The sequence below is a fragment of the Puntigrus tetrazona genome, chromosome 10 (genome assembly GCF_018831695.1).
Source record: "Puntigrus tetrazona isolate hp1 chromosome 10, ASM1883169v1, whole genome shotgun sequence".
In the NCBI taxonomy this organism is placed as follows: Eukaryota; Metazoa; Chordata; class Actinopteri; order Cypriniformes; family Cyprinidae; genus Puntigrus; species Puntigrus tetrazona.
Genome location: NC_056708.1, coordinates 13,588,820 through 13,611,605, shown reverse-complemented (window position 1 = coordinate 13,611,605; position 22,786 = coordinate 13,588,820). Strand labels below are relative to the sequence as shown.

Here is a 22,786-nt window from a genome sequence, read left to right as displayed (position 1 = left end):
TCTGCAAACAGGAAAGAGCAGAACACAGTTGTTGTTGTTGCCCTAAACCTTATCTGCTGCCGTTTGTGGCCCACTTGGTGCATGAAATGTTCTTTTCAGTTGAACATCAAAAAATTAGGAAATTTTATAAAATAAGGATTTTGTTCTCTGTACAACCGAAGTGATGAAATTTCAGTGCGAAAAGCAAATTGTTAAAACAAGCTTCTGAAATGGGTGATGTCAGGGTGAGTAATAGACTGTGACGCCTTGAACATACAGGTGTTTCCTTGAGGATGTCTTCTGTGCAAGATCTGACTTGAACTGCATTCTTCTTCCTTGAATACATAAATGAATCAACCTGATGCCCTCCTCTCCCTCTCCCATGCCCCACCTTGTGGAAAAATAGAAGTAAATGTGCAACTTCATAAAAACATTCTCTTTTTTTAGGCGCTGTAGTGTGTGCATTTTTGTAGTTTGTGCATTTTGCAACTGCTGTGCCGTTGGATTACGTATCTCTTTTGACAGAGTTTCTATTAGTCAAAATAAGATTTTATTTGTCGTAATATTTAAAAATAGTTTGCACTATAATTCTGCTTCCAAAGCTTTTTTATCTAGAACAGCGTGTCCACAGAAGAGGGTTCAATCAGTAATATGCTTTCAAACAAAAGAAATATTTATTTTTTGTTTTTAAATAATGAAAAAGACTGTGTTTTATGAAAAGCAACACTTAATATCGCTTATCAAAACAAGGTTGTTTTTCAGTGACACATGCATGTTTCATAAGGTCTCAAAGTTGCGTCTGAACACCATCAGAACACCATTCATTAACGTGTAATAAAATCAGGTAATATCAGGGGCAGCTGTCACTAAAAAGGACCCCCTTGACACGTTCTTGCTCTACAGAGTGTGTTGCTGTCAGACAGGTTCTGCCAGGTTTTATAGTTTTAGAATATTTAAAATCCTAATGTTAATGTCCTAATTTCCTCTGTCAAAAACATGATTTGATTTGAAATATTTAGATAATTTTATTGTCCTGAAGCAGGTTCCATTAGCGTCTAGCATCAACTGAAAAAATGGCTACTACATGAACTATTTGTTTTGTGAAAGAAATGGCAAATTTGTCAACGCCATCAGATGTCGTCACATCATTTTGTGTTTCAGTGATATAACAAAATACTTAAATGTGACTCTTGAATAAGAGCTTTATATACAACACACTTACTGTTAGTCCCATAAACACATCTTGACTGCTGTTAAAGATAAAGTTTAAGTTATATATGCACATTCCAAGGTAAAAAGCACCTTTTATTAAAAACTGAGAAAAGTTAGAAGGTTGCATCAAAACAGCTCAGTAGCTTAGTGCGTATAAGATTCATCTCTGCAATTTATCTGAGTACAAGGTTCTGTTTCTTTTCTGTTTTGCGATCTATTTTGTCTCACGAATGACTTAGGTGCTGTAGAACTTAGTCAGGGAAGCGCCATATATATTTTTAGACTCGAATAAAAACGAGGCTGTGGGGGGACAGAAGTAAAAAACATATCACCTAATATCCATTTTGAGTAGGAAAATGGCGTGCCTTTGTAAAGACTGTAAATCTTTGCCTCAGCCTCATATGGCGTCTAACTATTCAAAGCTTTTCACCATTGATAATCTCCTTTTAGCTTTATTGCGGTACACATAAATGGCGATTTAGCGTTTAATATAAACATTCAGTACATATTCCGTATAGTTTCTAAATTAATATGGGGGTCATAAAAATATTATGCATAATCATTACACAAACAAAACATTACATCTAAGACATGCTGTCACGTGCATAGACGTGACCAAATATTCAATACTGAATAGGAAAAAAAGTGAATATCTATGTTAATATACCATCGTAGCGAGTAATCTCGTGTTATGTCGGCTGTCAGATTGCAATATACTGTACGGTGTGTGAATAACGTAATATGAGTACATGTTGCAATATCTTATATGGCCAGAGGTTGGTGCTCGAGCTCTGTTTATAACTGCAGGAAGTGGCAAAAAAAAAAATTATTTAAAAAAATGCTTTTCAAACAGTAGGGCATTCAAGATCATCTGCAGAAAACGTCACATGTAACAAAAAAAAAAGAACACGTGAATGAATTAACAAACAATTAAACAAATAAATGGACGACACTGAAGAAATACATGCTAAGACAATAGCCAAAAATTACCATGTGAGTCTAAAAAAGGACAGTAGGAAGTGACTACATACTCATCGCCGAAGAGTCTCTTTTATCCTTTAAATGTGCTCCTAATAGCTGTATTCATATGACTGGCCAGAACGACTCCATTAAAAACAGTTCTGCACATGGACAGAGACTCTGAATGCAGCAGGGGATTTTGGCACGAGCTTTCATTCACTCACTCACAGACAGTCTGTCTATGAGGATGACAGAGACGCAGAGTGCCAAATGAGGGCCCATGGAAACTGGCACATGATGAAAGCACAAGCCATTTCTCCTTATATCAAAGCAGAGTAGAGTGACGATAATGGGATCCTCAGCAGAATAGCTGTCTTGATTAGACATTCATAAAGGCACGTGTAGCGACGTTCCTAGTGCCATTTCAGTTACGTAAGGTTTTAACTTCACAGAATTCGACGGAAGTACAGAGAGACGGAGAATCGAAAGCGATAGGAGCGAGTCGCTACTGACGTGCTGCGGACGGAAAGAGAGAAATTCCTTTCTGGAATTCCCCGCGCGCTCGAGCGCTCGAGGCGAGATTGTTCTTCATTAATGTGCAGGCTACATGGTGTCATGAAATAATAGATGAATAATAGCCGTCTTGGAAATGTTGGAGCGTGCAAAAATAAAATTTAAATCACAGTTTATATCGCTTTGCACAACAGTCCTAAAACAATTAATAGTGAGAAAGTTGTTTCGGACAAAAAAAGTCACTAGCTCTTATATTTTTGTACGAAGCTATAAAAAAAGAAGCTAAAACATCAAGCTTAGCAAGAAACGGAGAAAAAAACCAAAAACTAAAATTACTTAAATATGGAGCGTAGCCACTGAGATTCCGCTTTGCGTCACTTACATATTCTGTTGTAATATTTATATAATGAATGACAGCACTACTTTGTTTAATTGTTATATATTTTAAATTATGTCTGCGTTGAGTGAAATGGCAATTAACATATATCTAAAGTCATATATATATATATATATATATATATATATATATATATATATATATATATATATATATATATATATATAACTCCCCTCATAAAAGTAATGAATCATGATGAAATGTTACCCTCACCCACCCTCTCTAAGCGAACGAAGATATTGACTAGCATATCCACTCTCCTTCGTGGACAGAGTACAGCATTGCTGCGTGCCAAGCGCGTACAAAATCACAGAACCAATCAGAGGCGCGAACACATAGCACGTGATCGAACATGGCGGGATTAATGGAGTGGCATGAGTGGCTTCTGTTAGCGTGTTCTTTGTCGCTGCTGTACTTGTAGCTGCTTGCAGTCCGCTTCAATAACAACACCCGCCGCTCTACCAGCGTGGCTTACCTCTAAGGTCGGCCAATTTCACTGTGTTTCTCTCTGGATTGTGTCGACATTTCTTCTGACAACGTAACGAATAAGGTAATAAACGTCGATAATGTCCGTATGCGTTCTGTTTTTCGAGAGAGTGACGTTTTCAGTGGGGTTTTTTATTATGAGAAATAGGTAACAGCTAGATAACGGGTCTGGGCTGTTCTTTCGGCTGTCGGTGTCGTAATATTTCAACACGAAATGTCTTGAAAACTGGTGTTTTAAGTGTTTTGTCGTCTAATATTGTGTCGATAGCGCTTTCTGTCAACAGGTATATCAAAATGTGTGTGTTTAAGTAGTGAAAATCCTCAAGCTTTGTTGTTGTTCGGTTAACTTCTGTCCACTGTAATCTAAATATGACACTCTATCTTACCAAATAAAGTTAACTTTAATAGTTTAAACTGATATGAAAGCAACCTAAAATATGTTGATGGCTTTTTGTTGATTGTTTAAATGTTTAATATACCCATTACACGTTGGTTTGGTCCAACTAATATGTTGGGTTTTTTTTTACTTTACGTGATGTGTAGCGTTTACTTGCAGCAGTTAACAAATGGCGTGAATAAAAACACATATTCACGAAGTGTTTTAATTTTAGGACAACATGAACCAATTACCTTAAGTAAATAATCACAATGGCTGTGTCTCTTAGCGTAGTATGCTGACTAACTAGTCAGCATTTGTGGTCGTCATTTGCACTCGCAGCACTTTTAGCTGACTAGGCAGCACACTAAGTTTTGAGACACAACCACACTGTCTTGTGCTTAAATTGTTATTCGGTTTAAAGGCTTCATAATCATGAGCCCACGCTTGACACAGTTTTGAACTGCTCCGTTTCATCTGTTTGTGGTTTGAACAAAGAGCTACAAGGAAGTATTTGATCTCAAGGAAACAGTATTTTAAAGGGGATCATCAGCTTTTTTTTTTTTTAGCATATTTAGACCTGTTGAAAAGCAGGCTTTTTGTTTACATTTGTTTATAGAGGCGTAACAAAGTATGGGATAATACAATTTCAAAGGCTTGGGAAAAGTCATGGGAGGTGAAAAAAAATCAGAAGTAGTGGAAATGACTGAAGTGAACTTAATTATGTTTTGCTATAAAACAATTAATTCAATACACATTACTGTAATTTATAGCCATGTTATGAAGAACTTATTTTCTTGCTTAATATAAAAGAATGAGTAAATAAAAAGGCTAGGTGTAGCTTTTTCACAATTCTGTAATTTCTTGCTATTTAGTTTTAAAAAAAAAACCTGACAAAGATGCTCAAGTTGTGAGAGGCCAATTTGAAATTGCAAGGAAAAAATGGAATTCTGTTTATACCTTGCAGTGTTTACATAATGAGTTTTTATATTCTTTTTTTCAGATTTTTGAGTGGGAAAAAGTTGCAGTTTTCTAAAATTCTGTATTTATAATAAATATATATAATTTTTATTTATTTTTTTTAATTAGGAATTTGTTTACAGTATGAAATAGGTTTAATTGCAGTAGCAGATAGAGGTTTGGCTGTGATTGACAGTTTTGTAATCTCCAGATTGTAAAAGAATTTGGCCACTCAACAGGCTGTGACATTCTAGTAGAGGGTTTTATGTAAGAGTTGAGCAAAGGTAATTTAGTTGTGTAAACACTGGACACTAGAGTCCTTCGGCTTCATAAGAATCCAAGTGGGTCCCATGAAAAAGACTGTTGTAATAAAGTGCATAAGCACAGCGGCTTCTAACACCCGTTGTGTTTCGAATGTTATCTCATCTGTCTTGTTAATTTGATTGTTTCTGAGCATGTTTTTCTGCTTATCTTGATGTTGCATGCTTTATATGGGTCAAAGAGCTTCTCTGCATTCTTGCTTATGTGTAAAACGTTTCCTGGGGACTTAATTTTGAATCGCACATTTACACGGTGGTCACGATTGAAACATTATTAAGGGACCTGGTTGGTAGCTATTGGATCTCTTTTGCATATGTATCGATATCAATAGAGGTTTCCGTGAGATTAAAGTTTAATGAAGAACTGAATGTACTGTCTGCTCTACAGAAACACCATGGAGGAAGAGGAGCACTTTGTGAACATAGACCTGAACGATGACAACATCTGCAGCATCTGTAAACTAGAGACGGACACAGGAACACTTTCCTTCTGCCATGTGTGCTTTGAACTGAGCATAGAGGGTAAGAATTTTTTTTTTTAATGTGTATATATCAGGTAAAAAATATTTTAATGTCCTCAGCTTGCCAGTTCTGTGTCAGAATATGCTAATTATAAATGAGTAAAACCTCTTTCTCCATCCTCCCATCCATATCCTCCTCACTGATGTATTAGCAAGCACTCTGTTCCTCCGCTTCATGAGCTGCTCAAAAAAATGAACTGGAGCGTTTGAAGTGCCACTTTGGCATCTAATTAACGTTCAGCTTATTAAGGGTAGACCAGAGTTTCCTGAGGGGCCTCATTGGAGCAGCTCTTTTGTTCTCTGCAGCTGTCAGTTTTTTGGCTTTTTTTTTTTTTTTTTTTTTGCACTGAACCTTCCCCAAAAGAGCACTTACCATTTCAAACGTTTTTATACCGTCATGGCAGAAAGTAGGCATCTTGGGCGTAAAGAAATTTTTTCGCAGGAATCGCATGCCTTGTTCTGGAATTTTCTGTGCTGTTGCATACGTTTCGGTTACATGATTTTCAGGTTTCAGACTTTGGAAGGAATGGCTAAACAGGAAGTTTTTAATTGTAGGTGAAGATTCTGAGGTTTGGAAACACAATTCCTCATTGATTAGAATGTAATATGTAATTTTTTGTATGTGTGTGTGCGCACACACACAAAGTGTATAGTCCTATAGGTACTACATTGTTGTTTTTCTTCCACCATAAAGTTCGATATTAGATATTTAATTGTGATTTAATGTAAAAAGCACTGATTACAACACTGAAATGTAATGGGTATTTATGCCCATGTGTATATGTATGTATATATCATGCTTTATACTTTTGCTTCTTTTTGTTGCAATGTGGCTTCAGTTTCAGTTTGGTGGCATGCCTCAGAATATGATGGTGGATAAAATAGAACATCAGACAAATATATTTTAAAAACATTAAAAACATTGCATTCATTTGCAACTTTTACACACTCTTACACAAGTATTTTATGCCACTGAGAAACTTTGCCTTCACTCACAAAAACATGTAGATGTTTTTTTTTTTTTTTTTTTGTAAAAAAAAGTTTAGTTATCAGTTGTACCATGAAAATAGTCGTATCATTTTAATATCAGTGGATCTGCAATTTGTGGCTTTATTTTCGAGCATTAATTGTTACATCCTGCCAGAAATGGCCTGTGCGTTTATTCTGTGGTTGTGTTGGGTCAATGGCCAATCTAGGTCAGGTTATCAAAGCGTTACTAGTGGATTCTGTTACATACTGGGAAACAATGCATATATAATTCTTTTGCATTTGCAATGTTAGGTGTTTGTCTGCTGGAAGCCTTGTTGAATTGTGTAACGCAGTGTGGTGTACAAGCATTGTCTCCTGAGAGTGTCACATGTACTTTTAAAACAAACAATCTGTTTTTGTTTTTTTTGTACTTCCCTTCCTCTATTGATTTAGTTTATTTTTGCATTCCTCTACCGCGACCTTCAAAAGCAAAGCTGGGTTTTCAGCTGCATGCTCTGGATGGTTTGAAAAATTAGGGATCGTTCAGCCAGACTGCCCTTTTTTTTTTTTTTTTTTTTTTTTTTTTTTTTTTTTTTTTTTTTTGCAAATGCATTTTTATCTGCTTATCTGTGACACGCATAATCTCAGTTTATGAAGCGTCTGGATTTGAGCTGGAGAAGAAAGCGTTTGTGATTCCGCCGAAGAGCGGGGTCCGCTCACAAATTAGACACACTGAATATTCATGCCTGCGATAGAAGGTTGCCGCTCTTGAATATTTAACAGAAGAGCGCATGAGAGATCTGGCCAGGCAGCCTACAGTCGCCCAGCCACCAGGCAGCTGTATGTCACGAGTGATTCACCACCGCACTCGGCCTGAGCACCGGAGTGTTGCACAACAGCACTTGTGGCCCCGTGAGGGGGCATTGACAAGCCTGTGGTCGCGCAACACTCGCTCACAGGTCTTCCTCTGCTGATTGGCTGTTGGCCACCGAGTTACTCTCTTCCCACTAACAATACACTCCAATGTTCTTGGCGTGGGTAAACAAGAACATGCTGATTGTGCATGTTTAGACCTGAATGCTCAATTGCCTACACCTGCTCGCACACCTGCGTACCCTCAAAAAAACATTGTAACTGTAAGTAACCAAACTCGTTATTTTGTCACTCACTTTTTTTTTTTCTTCCATGAGTCAAACTGGTTGCATTTGTTCACATCTAGGTTTCTTTGGAGAGCCCAACTGATGACATTAGAGGTCTTTTGGTTCTAATGTTTTGTCTGTTGCAGAAGAGGTACTAGCTGGCTATTTTTATCACATGTCGCATGCTGGGCGGTTCTGCTTTTCTGTTTCCTCAAAGCAGTATTTCCAAGCACAGAAAGAGAGCGAGAGAGAGAAAAGACGACAGAGGCTGTAATGTCAGTGCACGCATGTTGAGAATACACAGGAAGTGATTTGCAGAGTTAAACATGTCCTCAAGCACTAGAAACAGAGAGGAATATTAAAAAAATGCAAACTCAAAAGGAAAGATAGGGGCAGACTGCAGTACACAATGTACACCCTGAGTTTTATTTCTTGGATGGTTATACAAGGGTCTGGTGTTGTTTGAAAATTGATGTCCGTATTGCTGCATTTTTTTTTTTTTTCCTTATGTAAGAAATAACTGCAGCAGCCAGTTACTTATTTTAACAACACTTTGATTCACGCTGTCTAGAGCTGATGGAATAGCTTGGGAAATGTTTCATAGGGGTTTACACTACTTTTCAAAAGCTTGATGTCTGTGAGAAATGTTTTAGAAAGAATTCTCTTATTCTCAGAAAGGCTGCATTTAATTTACATTTACAATTTAAATGAAACGTTTTGTATTTGAATATGTGTTTAATATAGCTTATTCTGGTGATTGAAAAGCTGAATTTTCAGCATCATTACATTTATTATTAGAATTTCAGGATTGTTTGATTAAAGGTACACAACACAATTTTTATTTACTTATTTAAATGTTTATTTTCCAACTCCCCAGTTGAGTTAAACAGGTGAGTTTTGCCACTTTCGAATCCATTCAGCCGATCTACGGGATCTTTTATCAGTTTAGCATAGATAATTGAATCTGATTAGACCATTAGCATAATATCATTGATTTTGCTGCTCCCATGGTACATGGTCCATGATTATTACGCCAGAATGAAAGTATAGTTTCCGTCCATATCAGCCTAGAAAATAACAATTTTTAATTTCCATCAGTCTTAGTACACAATGTAACTACAGAAGGGTCAAGTTTTAAATACTACTGGTTTAATAAGAATTAATGATCTATGTTAAATTGCAGATAAAAGTACTATCACCAGACCCAGGGATCGGCTGAACGGATTAGAACATGAAACCCTAGGGGAAACACTGATTTTATTATTTTTATAATTTTTTTTTTTTTTTTTTTTTTTTTTTAAACAACAAAAAACCTCCCAAAATTCCTACAGCCTCCAAATTTTGGCATATACATTTAACATAGAAAACAGATGCAGACCTGGTGATACAAATATTATAGAACATAATGTCTAGTGGCTAGTGTGTTCTGCTAGGGTGTTGCACACGGCTGAGTCAGACAAACCCAAGATCCCAATCCCAAGTCTCTGATATTCTTATCCCTCGATATATCACTGGTCCCATCGTTAATTAGAGTCTACGGGATTTGTTTTCCTCACTAGGTCTGGTGTCAGATTGTGTAACCAAGTAATAACTCATCTCTCCTCAACAAGCTGTAAGCTCTTAGGAGGTATCACGTTCATTTTTGTGCTGTCAAGGCCATTTTTCTTAATGGTTTTATTTTTATCGCACTGTTGTCTTAGTCTCTGCCCACTCTTCTTTTCCACTGGCCCTGAAAGACCTTGATTGCTGGCTGGTTTCTTGCTCCGCCGAGCACACTTATGCAGGGCTAACAGTTTCCCTGCAGCAGACACAGGCCATCTCTCATCCTCTTACGTAAGAGCAGTGGAATGTGAGCTTGCGTGCATCAGCCGAGTGAATGGCTGGATAACCAAATATTCCAGACACTTGGAGTGAAGCGTGGATGCAATGCTGAATCACTATGTATTTGTGTGCTCGTGTTCTCTGCTTACATTTGTTTATTTTGACTGATGGATGTAATACAGTACACTAGTGTGACCTTTTGACCCTGAAGGTGCAAAGCTCTCTTATAATCAGTGAATGCAGTCTGCATGGTGGATGAGAGCAGATTTGCTGACTGCGCTTCCCATGCCTAGCGAGCCTTCCATTTCAGTAATGCTTCTCCATGCTCCAGAGTAATCGGAGGCTTTCAGCAATATTTCGGTCTTTTGAAATGGAAGCATTAGGGAAAACACATCCCCATAGGTAATGTAGGGTTTCGGTATTATGCTGTATTACCTTCATAAATTGCCTCACAGCAGGTTTATTCCAGGATATGCACATGGGAGATGATTTGCACTGCTCTTGTTTGCATGCTGGTTGGTCTACTTTCTTAAAATAATTTATCAGTGTAAAGTTTACTGTTGAACTCAACCTTTGTGGAGGGGGGGGTTTCACGCAAGCGAATGCTATGCAGTGTAACGCCTTTTAGCTTTCTTGTGCTTGTACAGGCCCTATAATTTGGTTTTGGTATAATTTTTCTAATTCACTCTTTTCTGTTTATTTTTCTTAATTCCATTTTAATGGATACGTTAAAAAAATTGTTGCAAGTGTACATGTAGAGCTCTAAAAATGCATATATATATATATATATATATATATATATTTTTTTTTTAGGAATTTGTTTTAATGGTTTTATTACATTTTTATCATCAAATAGAAAATTGTTATCTTATGTTCTACAAATTTATTTTAAATTCAGTTTTATCATTTGTTTTACTGTATTCTATGGTATATTTGGTCATAATTTCATCAAGTAATTGTGAAGGCCTGTGTCTTTGTGTGTATGTGATAGAATAAAAAATATTTTCATATGTGAAAAGCTTGTAAAGTGACTTTGAGGAGCTTTGGAGATTAACTTTGTCCTCGTATAGCAGTTGCTGAAAACACAGAATATTACACATGCATGGCTATTGAAGTAGATGTAACTGTGGAACTCTTTCACACAGAGAACATGCAAGATTTTGTGACCCTGGACCCTTAAGTAACTTGTATATTTGTAGCAATGGTTAAAAAAAACATTAATGGGACAAAATGATACATTATTCTTTTATGCCAAAATGTTTTAATATTTTTAAATGTTCTACTTTAAATATATAAAATTAATTTTTGATTGGTAAAATGCATTTCTAAGAACTTAATTTGGTTCAATTTAAAGGTGATTTTTCTTCATATTTGTTATTTTAATTTTTTATTCCAGATTTTCAAAGATTTGTATCTTTGACAAATATGTCCTATCCTAATAAACCATACATCCGTGGAAAGCATATTCATTCAGCTTTCAAATGATTCATAAATCTAAATAAAAAAAAATAAAAAAAAAGACTCTTATAAATGGTTTTGTGGTCCAGGGTATTCATCCAAAATGTGGCAAACTATAAATTCCAAATTCGTGACTACATCTGATACTGTCTGCGGATTTTGCATCATGAGGCCATACTTTTTATGGTTCTGCCTGAGCATGCAAGAGCATTTTAATTTCTATCCAAGAGATAGATCAGTAGTGGTTGATTGCTCCTTTAGAAGTGGGTTGATATATGGACAGCTGTATTTATTTTGCTGTGGGTGCACGTGAAGCCACCATGTCAATCAGTGCAGCTGTTGACTGCTCTCCAGTTTTAACCGTGAGGTGCTGTTTTGGGCACAGCAGTCCTACTATTACCCCATTCCCAGCATGCACAAACACACACGCACTGAAGTGTGTCAAGGATCCAGTGTCCTTACTTCATGTAAGGACGCAAAAGCAGAAACGGCCCACATGTTTATGCATTAGCCCGCGTGAGATGGAAAGAACAGGCTGAATCGTTTCATTTGAAGAATTTAATTTCTCAAATTACCATCCAGCAGATCACATTACTGTACTGTATTTTATGTTGAACTGAACTGCACTGTATATGTGGTACATCTCAATAGGATGCTCTATTAGTTTGTATGCTGTTTATGACGGAATTGAATTTTCAGTTTATCTAAAGTGGAAAATAACAGCGAGTAGAATGATGATTTAATGGAACAATGAAAAGGCAAATGACATAGATTACACTTGATAAGATTACTGTTTCCATGACGGCGACCCTCACTTTCACCCTTGGCAAATCGGCTAATCTCTGTGGCGCTGTTTTCGCCACAGTAGTAATAACATGGATTACAAGGCTTCTTTTCTTTTCTCTTGTCTCAGTCTCTGTTCCTGTCGTTCGTACTGAGAGCCACTTACTTGTTGAGGCCAGAGTGTTACACAAGCGCCATTGAGTATTTCTTTACTGCAGGGTTTGATTCAGAACAGTTCTTCCTCTGTTTTGCTTTCAGACATCAGCTAGATATTAAAATCCGTTATTTGCAAGTTGACACAGATTTTGTGTTTTGACTTTGTTGTTGTTGTTGTTGTTGCTGTTTTTCTTGTATGTGGAAAAACTTTTTTTTTTTTTTTTTTTTTTTTTTTTCCTGCAAAGTTTATGAATTTAAAGCTGTCATGGAGTCACTTTATATTTTTCCTCAAATTATCTAACCTAATATTATTCTGGTGTGTGTGTGTGTGTGTGTGTGTGTGTGTGTGTGTGTGTGTGTGTGTGTGTGTGTGTGTGTGTGTGTGTGTGTGTGTGTGTGTGTGTGTGTGTGTGTGTGTGTGTGTGTGTGTGTGTGTGTGTGTGTGTGTAACCAAATACATACAGGGGTTGGACAGTTAAACTAAAATGTCTGGTTTTAAACCACAATAATTCATTTGTATGGTGTAGATCCTCCCTTTTGTGGCCAATACAGCATCAGTTGGTCTTGGGAATGACAGATACAAGTCCTGCACAATGGCCAGAGGGATTTCGAGCCATTCTTCTTGTAGAATTCCTGGTAGAGGAAAACATTTCCTCATTCGCTCCTCCAAAACACCACAAAGTTGTTTAGATCTGGTCACTGTGCAGACCTTGGGAAATGTTGAAGTTGACATTCATGTTTATCAAACCGCTCTGTCACCAGTCTTGCTGTGTTTATTGGTGCATTATCAACCTCATACACGGCACCACCTTCAGGATACAATGTTTGAACCATTGTTCCTCCAAAATGGTTCAGTAGTCCTTGGCACCCATCTAGCACAAGTATTGGGCCTAGGGAATGCCATGATATTGCAACCCAAACAGCACTGATCCACCCCCATGCTTCACTCTGGGCATGCAAGAGTCTGGGTGGTACGCCTCTTTGGGGCTTCCCCACACTGTAACACTTTCGGATGTGAAAAAGACGTGTAGGTGGACTCCTCAGAGAGAAATACATGTTTCACATTGTCCACAACCCAAGATTTTTTGCTGCTGGCACCATTGAAACCGACGTTTAGCACTGGCACGAGTGACCAAAGGTTTGGCAAGTTTTGTGTATATATACATCCCTTTCAGACAGCTTTCTCTTGCATCCACAGTTACTCCTGTTGGATGATTTGTTCTTCTTGCTGATGTGCAGACATTGCCCTGGATACCGTGGCTCTTGATACATCACAAAGACTTGCTGTCTGGGTCACAGATGCAGAACTCTGTCACCCAAAATGTTGTGTGCATTGCAATATTTTAAGCAAAATTGTGCTAGAACTCCGCCAATTAAACCTTCACACTCCGCTCTTACCGGTGGAATCAATGAAGATTGGAAACCAGGCTGATCAAATTTAGCCCTGAAACCTCCAACACTAAATTGGTCTGTGTTTCATTGTCCGACCGTGTGTGTGTGTGTGTCTGTGTGTCTGTGTTATTCAAGTATGTATTAAGGTTTCCAACTCTTACCCTCTAGAAAGTGAAAAACATTTCTGCAAAAAATTATTTGGTTTTGGACCGTGTTTAGGGTGTATTCCACACAATTGGTGCCTAAATAAATGCTACTTTTTAAGAATAACTTGTTTTACTTATTTATTTGTTCAAGTCACTTATCACACAAACAGGAAGTGATGTCAGAATATTTTTATTTTGAGCGTATGTGTATGTTTATTTATATTTTTTGATACTTGTTTCAAAGTAAAAAGAATATTTAAACTTGTTCCGTCTCAAAATCCTTTTTGTGGAAACTTGAAACAGTCCAGTGATGACTCTAGAGAGAATGAAATGTGATAAGATTGCATTTAAAATCTCTCCATGTATCAGACACACACTTTTTCGCGTTCGCTTGGCCCAGGGTATTCCACAGTGGTGATTTTTGATTTCAGGCTCGTATTGGCTTATGGTAATCCTGGGAGACATTGCATTTAGAAAAGTAGCTAAAATGCTCCCAGCTCGTTGTGCGCACACTCACTGTCAGAGACAGTTTTGTGTGCGTGCACTGTTCTAACCTTCAGTACCTCTATTTATAATCGCACTCTACAGTGTGCTTTCCTGTTATTCAGACTTTGCTGTGAAGTGCAGGAAATTGGTTTATCGTAAGACGGTGAATGAATTTGGCTTTTGCCTTCTCTCAGCTGTGAGCTGCTTTGGTTAAGAAAAGCACAGCGAGTCAAAACTAAGCAGATACCCAAAGTCTTGAGTTTAGCGGTACATTGCGTGCAGACATTACTGGAAACAAGCGGTGTGGTAAAGGCTTCTCAGTTCACAATAACCTTGAAGCATTGTGAAGGAAAATGAAGCCGCCAGTGCTGACTAATCCGCTGTTTCATGCTGCTTCATATCGGTGTGTTCTTAAAGGAAAGTTCAGTCGAAAATGAAAATCATTTACTCACTCTGTCGTTTCAGACTTCCTTTGAAACACAATACAAGTCAATAGGCTCCAAAACAACACTTGACTTCATTCCATTCTATGGACAATGAGAGGATTTTGAAAATGTTGTCGTTTTATTTATTTTTTTTTTCTTCCTGGACTGAATCAAGTTGGTGAGGTGAACTATGGAACCAGACTGGAGTGATTTGTGAACAGATCATTTAGAGAGGCGCTGTACTGGACGAAGTGATTTAAATTGGCTAATTTGACTTTGAAATGGTTTAAATGACTCACCGAAAAAATCTGACTCATCAGAATCATTTGTTTATGACTCTGAAGACTGGAGGGTGATAAATTCAGCTCTGCATCACAGAAATAAGTTATATTTAAAAATCTAAAAAATATTTCTAAATTGCAATAATATTTCACATTCTCTTTTTTTCTGTTTTTGATCAGATAAATGCAGCCTGGGTGAACATAAGAAATGTTTAAAAAAAAAAAAAAATGCTATACATTTGAATTGCAGTGTGAGAATGTGTTAACATGTTACAAACAATAGTCCAAGCAAATGCTAAAATAAAGAGACAAATTAAATAATAGGGCTTAAAGGTTATTATTGGCCCTGGGCCATAAGACAGTCTTTAATGCCAAACCCTGACTTGTGTCTCACTGAAGAAAGTTTGTTGTAAAGTCTCCCGCTCTCCTCTCTCCTCTCTGTCTCTCTCTCTCTGCGTCCCACAACAGTCTCTGATGCTGGCAGCATGATTAGAACTCAAAACATGTTTGAACAAAACTGAGCTCCGACATAAATGGCACATCCTAATGCAAAACCAACACACAAAGGCACCCGGCAGCATTTGTTCTGTGCCAGTGTGTTTTATTTGTTCTTGGCCTAGTTTGAGTTACAGGCAAAGATGTTTTTCTTTTTTTTTTTTTAATCTGCTCAACAAGGACCCAAAACAGGAAGTGATATTTTCATGTGCTGATATGCTCCGAGATGGAGTGATTTATAGTTGCAGCTGTACAAAGCTTGACAGAGTTCAGTTTAACAACATTGTTAGAAGTTGAAGAACTACTTAAAGAGTTAGTTTACCCAAAAATGAAAATTAGCCAATTTCTTTACTTATCCTAAAAGTATGCTAGGTGTATGTGAATTTATTCTTTAAGATGAAAATGATCCATTTAGCATGTTTTGTTGGATTGTGCTGGTTTCAATTCATGGAGACCTTTTTTTTCAGTTAACTGAAAGGGGATTTTAAAAAAGCTTGGTTTTCATGCCATAAATGTTTTTAAATGTAGCTGTTTAGTAAAATTACAGATTTGTCAGTGACTCCACTAACAGTGAGAATGTTAAGATTTTATTTTATAAAATATCAAATTTTCACTATTTTAAAATATTCTGCATTTTAAACCTAGTTAGATTATGAGAATATGACTAGTGCAAAGTAGTAATGGGAATCTGCATTATGAAATTTTATTTTCTCATGTTCTCATATTTTTATTAGATATGTAAATTCACATTACACAGTAATTCATCTTACCCCTCAACAAGCCCAATATTAGGGTGGATTTTTTCCTCATTTTACTTAATACCAGACATTCTGAAATATATTTAGGCATATTAATTTAACCTGCCTCATTTCTCCTTGCCTAAAGGATGAAGTAAAATGTGGCACACTCACTCTCCCCTAACGACATTATAAATAGACTTTCACTTGTTTCTTTTACTTTCATGTATTTCTCACAGTTTGAATATGAGCCATATATGAACTTTCCTCAGTCTTCATATTCTGGAAGCTGTTAAGAGATTACACCTTACAATGTCCTAAATATTTTAAATTTAGGATATTTTATACAATCTTTTGCATGTATTTAGGCTGCTCAGTCAAATCTCAATAGTTTTGTACTTTTATGTATTTAGCCAATATTTATGTCTTTGTGGCTAACACATGCCTGCAGACACACATAATCCCAGTTTTTAATGTTACAAACCATTTCACTTCTTTATGGTCTTGGTAGTCTCATGCAATATTACTTGCATCTTGACCTTTGACCTTTTATTGCATTTGATGGCATTTTACCCTCTTTGGCTCATAACAGTGAATTGCAAATATCCTCTTTTTTGTGTTATACCAGGTGTATCCAGCGCCACCTTGCTGCACTCCAAATCTCTACGTGGGCATAGAGACTGCTTTGAAAAGTACCATCTCATCGCCAACCAGAAGCTCTCCCGCGCCAAGGCCTCCCACAGCACGTATGAGGGCGTGAAGCGGGCCCTGAGCCAGCGAATCAACCGCATCATACAGTACGCCCAGAACAGAGATTCTGTAACCGCTGAGACACCCGGGCGCTGGGGGGCCAAACAGATTCTGTGTCACACTCAGCAGGGCGGCAGGAAACTTCTGCCCCAGTCCGACGCCCAGGTGCCCCGTTATACCCCGAGATGGGCGGAAGAGGCGTCGATGGCGGAGTCAGAGTATGGGAAAACCATGCTGGACTGTCACTCTGCCGAGGAGCTCGGTCTCGGCCTGCTGCAGGGATCACGCCAGGGCCTGTGGTCTGGAGACAGACACCACCCACGAGAACAACAGAACCGAGAGCAGAGAGACCTAGCCAGGCAGAGGAGACACACAGGGCACAGTCGAGAAGAGCGTGAGTATTCTTGATATACATTAGCACTTAAAAGTGCGAGGTCTGTGTCTGTGTGTCTGTGTGTCTGTGTGTGTGTGTGTCTGTGTGTGCGCGTGTGCGCGTTTTAAACATTAAAAGTGACAGTAACTCCACTATGGTTACAAAATAAGTTCAAAGAATCTCTAAAAACAATTAGCTTTTTTTCTAAAGTCTAAAGAAATACAACGGCTTTTAATGTTTAAAGATAAGGATGTGTGGTATACCGGTACTAGAGAAATACAGGTATCTATCATATTTCAGTTGCTGCAAATCCGTTAAATGTGACAGTAGAACAATGCTATGGATCAAACTATCAATGCCCCCAAAACCAAAAAAAAAAAAATAACAGTAAAAGTAAAATATGGCATCACTTACTTGCAAAACAGATGATAAAGGTGAACAAACTCACCACAAGAGGCACATCAAATCTTGTTAAGCATATATTACTTGCTCATCCTGCTCATAAATTCATTCATAAATTCAAACAGCAGTTTTGCTATATTCATATTAGCATCAATAATATGAATGGTATGTTTTTGCCACATTGCCGACAGCTAACATGAAGAAGATGAGAGATAGATAGAAAGATTTATATTTAAAGCTTTTTCTTTTCTGTCTGCGACAGAATTCTGAAAACATCTGAGAGAGAGAGAAGCAGAGAGAAATAATAACATGATTTTGATTGTTATTTTGACTGTTAGAATAACACTTTAAAGAAACATTTGTTATTAATCATTAACATTATTACAGCACTTATTAATGTAGGTCAATAATTATTTATAAATGATATATGAAGGTTATATATGAATGTTAGCATTGTTTTATTCATTAAACACATACATAACATTAACCAAGATAATAAATACTATATATGATGATCATCCACTTTATTTTTTGTTGTTTCCTTTTTTCAGTTCACATGGTTTTGAGACTGGTTATTTATCACCTGTGATATTAATTTAGTATGGATATCGAGGTATTACATTCTGGTATCATACCAAAGTTATGGTATTGAGTCTCTAATTAAAGATATTGAAAATGTATTTCATGAGCACTGAATAGTTTATTACAATGATGACATTGAAGACTAGAGTAATGGCTGCTAAAAATGAAAAAAATCTGAAATCACAGAAATAAATTAGTTTTTACTTTAAAATTTGTGATCTGCAACTGGCTGTTTGTTTGTTGTTCCGGGTGATTTATTTTTTTTCCAGAAGTGCACCTGCATGCACACTACATTTATAATCATTCACGAAAATGTAATCTGTGCATAACAAACACTGAAAAACAGATGCCAAGAAGTGAACAGCCATTGGCGTAATGGCACACAAATATGAGCCGCTTTCTCAAGCTCGATGAAGTTACATCTGTCCTCATGCAACACGGCTGTAGACAGTGAACGGTTATCACACGTTGGATGAGAAACAAACAGATTAACTTGTGACAAAGCTGAAATGCTTCTTTTTGGAAAGAACTTGCTTGCACTTTAAAAATAGCCAAAGGGTTAGGTTAGGGTTGGGGTTAGTTGGGTGAATTTAATTTTGATTCATTTGAATTCATAGGGTGTAGTAAATTACTTACAGTTGGAGGGGCGTGGCTAAGGATGTTACGCTCATGCCCAAGCCATCAAACTGATGTCATCAGAGAAGGCCTGTTGTTTCAGAGGGGAGGAGCATTTTCAGATTTGGAGTAAAGCTTACTAAGGCAAACTAATTTTATTATTATTATTATTTGTTTTATATTTTTTTCAGATTGATTTGCACAGATGAGTTGTTCACCACAAAAATAGCAACGTGAGCTAACAAAAATGTAGTCAACTTGGATTTCATGCACACTTTAAACCTTAGATATTCTTTGCTTCGATTTTGTTGGTGTTATAAATGAAGCAACGTTGTGTATGGTTTTTGGGCTCGGTTGAATTCCCACAGTAGCATCTTAGTGAAAGTGAAGGACGGAAATCGATATCCTCACCATTAGGGTTTTATCTGGCATTTTGTATCTCTGCGTAGTTCCCATCAATACAGTCCACAGAGCACCAATAAAGGGTTGAGGTCACAAAATAGACTTTGATTTCTCTCTCCATTCTTCAGTGTCTTTCTCCTTATCTCACCCAATGAAATGGCTTCTGTTAAAAACAGATATGTCATCAGGGTCACACACCATGTGCTGCTTTGAGAAGAACGCGTCTCAAGGACTGTCACGAAGGCATCTCCTTTCAGCTGTGAAAAGAGACGTGTTTGTCAGTTTTCACGTTATTGAAAAGGATAGCGAGAGAATGATTTTATGACCGTGTTTGTTTGTCTTTATCTTTCAGTGGTGAGGATGAGCGTGGAGGAGCTTCGCCAGCTGAACGAGCAGCTACTGCTGCAGATACAAAGTGAGTCTCATCTCTTAAAGGGGCATTTTACACAAAAATGGGAAAAATATGAACGTTGAGCTACTCCTTTGAACCCAAACACATTCTGGGGCAGAGTTGGTAATAAAAGAAACTGATTATTTCATGTGTAATATACCAAATTTGGAATATCACAACCAAGTGTAATGTGGTAGATAAATAATTTATCTCATTAAAGCTACAGAAAAGCTTTCTGCTGGCCCAGTTTGTACTAACCCTGCCAACTTTTTATCTGGGCCTAAGATAAAATGAATCAAACGCATAAATGAATCAGTGTACTAAAAATACATTTCTGTGTTTACATTTACTTAAAGTCATTATTTAATAATTTGTTTATTTGTATTTTTTCTTAACCATATTTTTAGTTTACATTTTTCATTTAATCATTTTCTTATTTTAGAAATATATTGAAATTAATGTGAACTAATAAAAAAAAATATTAAATATTACATCTTGGGTATTTTTTTTTTTTCCTAACCAAGATTATTTTTTAGTAATTTTATACAATAGTCCTTAACACTTTTTCTGGAAAATAATGGCATATTTATTGGTGTAGTTTTCATCCCAGTCTTACTGCTGCCAACAAGTCTTGCAACATCAATAAAACCTCCATGCATATCAGCCAGTTTAAAAAGACTTTTTGCAACCAAATGTCACAGAAAACCAAATGTTTAAGTTTGGGAGGCATGAAAGTAGATTCTCAAAATGTAAGATATAGGGCAAGCAACAGATTTTCGCCTTTTCCCAGCTGGCCATCCTTATGTTGAGCCCCCCTTATGCATATTTCACGTTCCTTATGTAGGTTATCATTATTCTTGTGTACTAACACACAGACTGTTTATCCCTCAGATGTGTTTGAAGAACTGTCTGGAGCTGTGCAGGAGAAGGACTCTCTTTCATCAGAGCTTCATGTACGGCACATAGCCATCGAGCAGCTCTTTAAAAACTGCGCCAAGCTGCCGTGGCTCCAGATCGGGCGAGCAGGGGTCAAAGCTGGCAACAACCCAGTGGAGTGAGAGCTTTTTGGGGACAGCAGAGTCCCTCAAAGACCAAAAAGGAAGCGCAGACACTCACGGAAGCTCAAATGGGCTGGAAACACACAACGCTGTGCTAATGAGTTTAAAGTTTCCCCTCTCTAAAACCTGGCATCTGAATTTTCAGCAAAAGTACTGGACTTTGAAAGCGAAAGTGTCCAAAAAGTGTTTCTATGCAGAATGAGGCGTAAGGTTAAAAACCTTACAAATACTCATTTAAATTTTTTCCGTGGTTCCATTCATGTTTGTTTTTAATTCTTGGTATCACTGTTAACTCTCTACACTTGATCATGTTGGGTGGTTAATAGGCTTGGATGAGTCTGACAGTGTTCCTCCTGCGCGTTCAGGCTTGCTGATTGGTTGTGGTGTTGCTGTGGTAACTGTTGCTTAGTTAACAGTTTTTCCCCTCCCTCTGCTCATTGCAGTGGAACTTGTTAATGACAGTAGTTGTACCATTACTCTCCTGTTGTGCTGAGGTTCAGCATACGCGCTTTAGTGGAAGTTTACATTTCTTTTGTTATTGCACTCTTAAAACTGTGTTCATTTCATAGGTGCCCCCCTCCCGATCACAACATTTCACGGGTTACGATTAAAAATGGGCGTGAAAGTTTCAGCTGGTACACTCTGGTCTTTCACAAATGTCAAGCACAGGCCTAATTTTGCTTAGGCTTAACTCGGTGCTGGGATTAATGTTGGAGAGATAGGAATGCTCAACCAAAGCCTTTGTTACCTTAAGGTAACTATTTCAGTATTTATTTTGTTAGGACAGTTATTTGCTTGTTACAAATATTTAAAACTGAATTATTGTTTTTCTTTTCTGTAGCGTGTAGAGGTTGTTTTCTTGTGCTGTTATAGTATGGTTTCTTGTATTTAGGGTCTGTGCATAAACAAAGACTAGTCAGGGCAAAGTGAGCCTTTACCCAGCTGCCTTGATTTCAGATCAGACTGTGTTGCCATCTGGTGGAGGTTCAGAGAATCTGTCCACCCGCTGCCCTGATGTGTGCATGGTTAACTGTCTATTATGGTTCTATGAAGTCTATTATCTCTAGAATCTCTAAAAAAAATATTTTAGGAAATCGATTTTAAATTCTGTTCTCTTTATAAGAGATACATATTCGACTGACCCCTCTGGGGTTTCTAAGAGTATTTTATTTTGTATGTGTGTATTCTGGTTATGCGCTGAGAGGTCAAGTCGGCAAACTAGTAATAATGGTTCAGTTGTGGAAAAGAAGCAATATGTGTCTGTCTTGTTTGCTTTCTTGTAAAATGTTTTAATCTTTTGTTTATGGTTGATCCTGTGATTTGACAAACAGGAGGTTGGAGATACCGAAATAAGAAGCACACTGCCCAAGTGTTTGTTTGCTGTGGAAATACCGAATGAACAACATAAGTTGGATGGGTTTCATGTTCGTCTCGAGTGTGTTGCATATGTAGGCCATGTGTTAAAATGTTAACTTGATTATGGTGGTGTCATTGATGTCTTATTAATTTTTTTTTCATGTTTATTATACACATGTCTTATTTTCCTTTTTAATTTTTTTTTAAGATTGTGTTGTGACATTCAAGTGGTTTATGCAATACTGTTTGTTAGTGGATCTTCCCATCAGTTTAGAAGATTTCTGAATGCTTTTGTTTGGAGTGATGTGTACATTTTCTTTTTAGGGAATGAATTAATAAAAATATTTTTCCTAAAACTCTGTGATTTGTTTTAATTTAATGGTTCGCCAGCAGCTGATTGGATAATCCGTTCAAAATGGTTTTCACAATCCTATCTAAAAACATTGTTCTTGTCGGCATTATAAATAAAAAAGGTCACTTCAATTTAGTGACATTTGTGGCAGTGTAATTAACTCATTTATTAACTTACTGTAAGGTTACGTTTAGTGTTAGGGTTTGGTTTAGAATTGGTTGTGATTATGTATGATTTGCTGTTGAGTACTAGAGTACTAGTAACATGTATTACTTTATCAATATCAAATAATTGCAAAACCAGGTGGTCATTTTTTAAAAGACAAACTATATACACAAGCACACAGCAATATAATTAATTTTAAACTAGAATATAAGAGCATGCCTTTATTGTATTTCTAGGTCTCTGATGATAATCTTTCTTTTCTTCTATTGCTATTTATATTCGTATTTAGTCACTTCCAGTAATTAATACAAAGAATATATTGTCATGA

The 22,786-nt window shown here is 37.0% G+C and overlaps 1 protein-coding gene across 1 annotated transcript; it reads left to right on the top strand.

Annotated features, from left to right (window-relative positions):
* The first annotated feature begins 3,453 nt into the window (after window positions 1-3,453).
* On the top strand, window positions 3,454-22,297 carry c10h21orf91 (chromosome 10 C21orf91 homolog). Its single transcript, XM_043251048.1, has 5 exons — window positions 3,454-3,611; window positions 5,592-5,725; window positions 16,641-17,156; window positions 19,489-19,551; window positions 20,419-22,297. Exons 2-5 carry the CDS (start codon window positions 5,599-5,601, stop codon window positions 20,583-20,585), a joined length of 873 nt encoding a protein of 290 aa, XP_043106983.1. The 5' UTR covers window positions 3,454-3,611; window positions 5,592-5,598; the 3' UTR covers window positions 20,586-22,297.
* The last annotated feature ends 489 nt before the right edge of the window (window positions 22,298-22,786 follow it).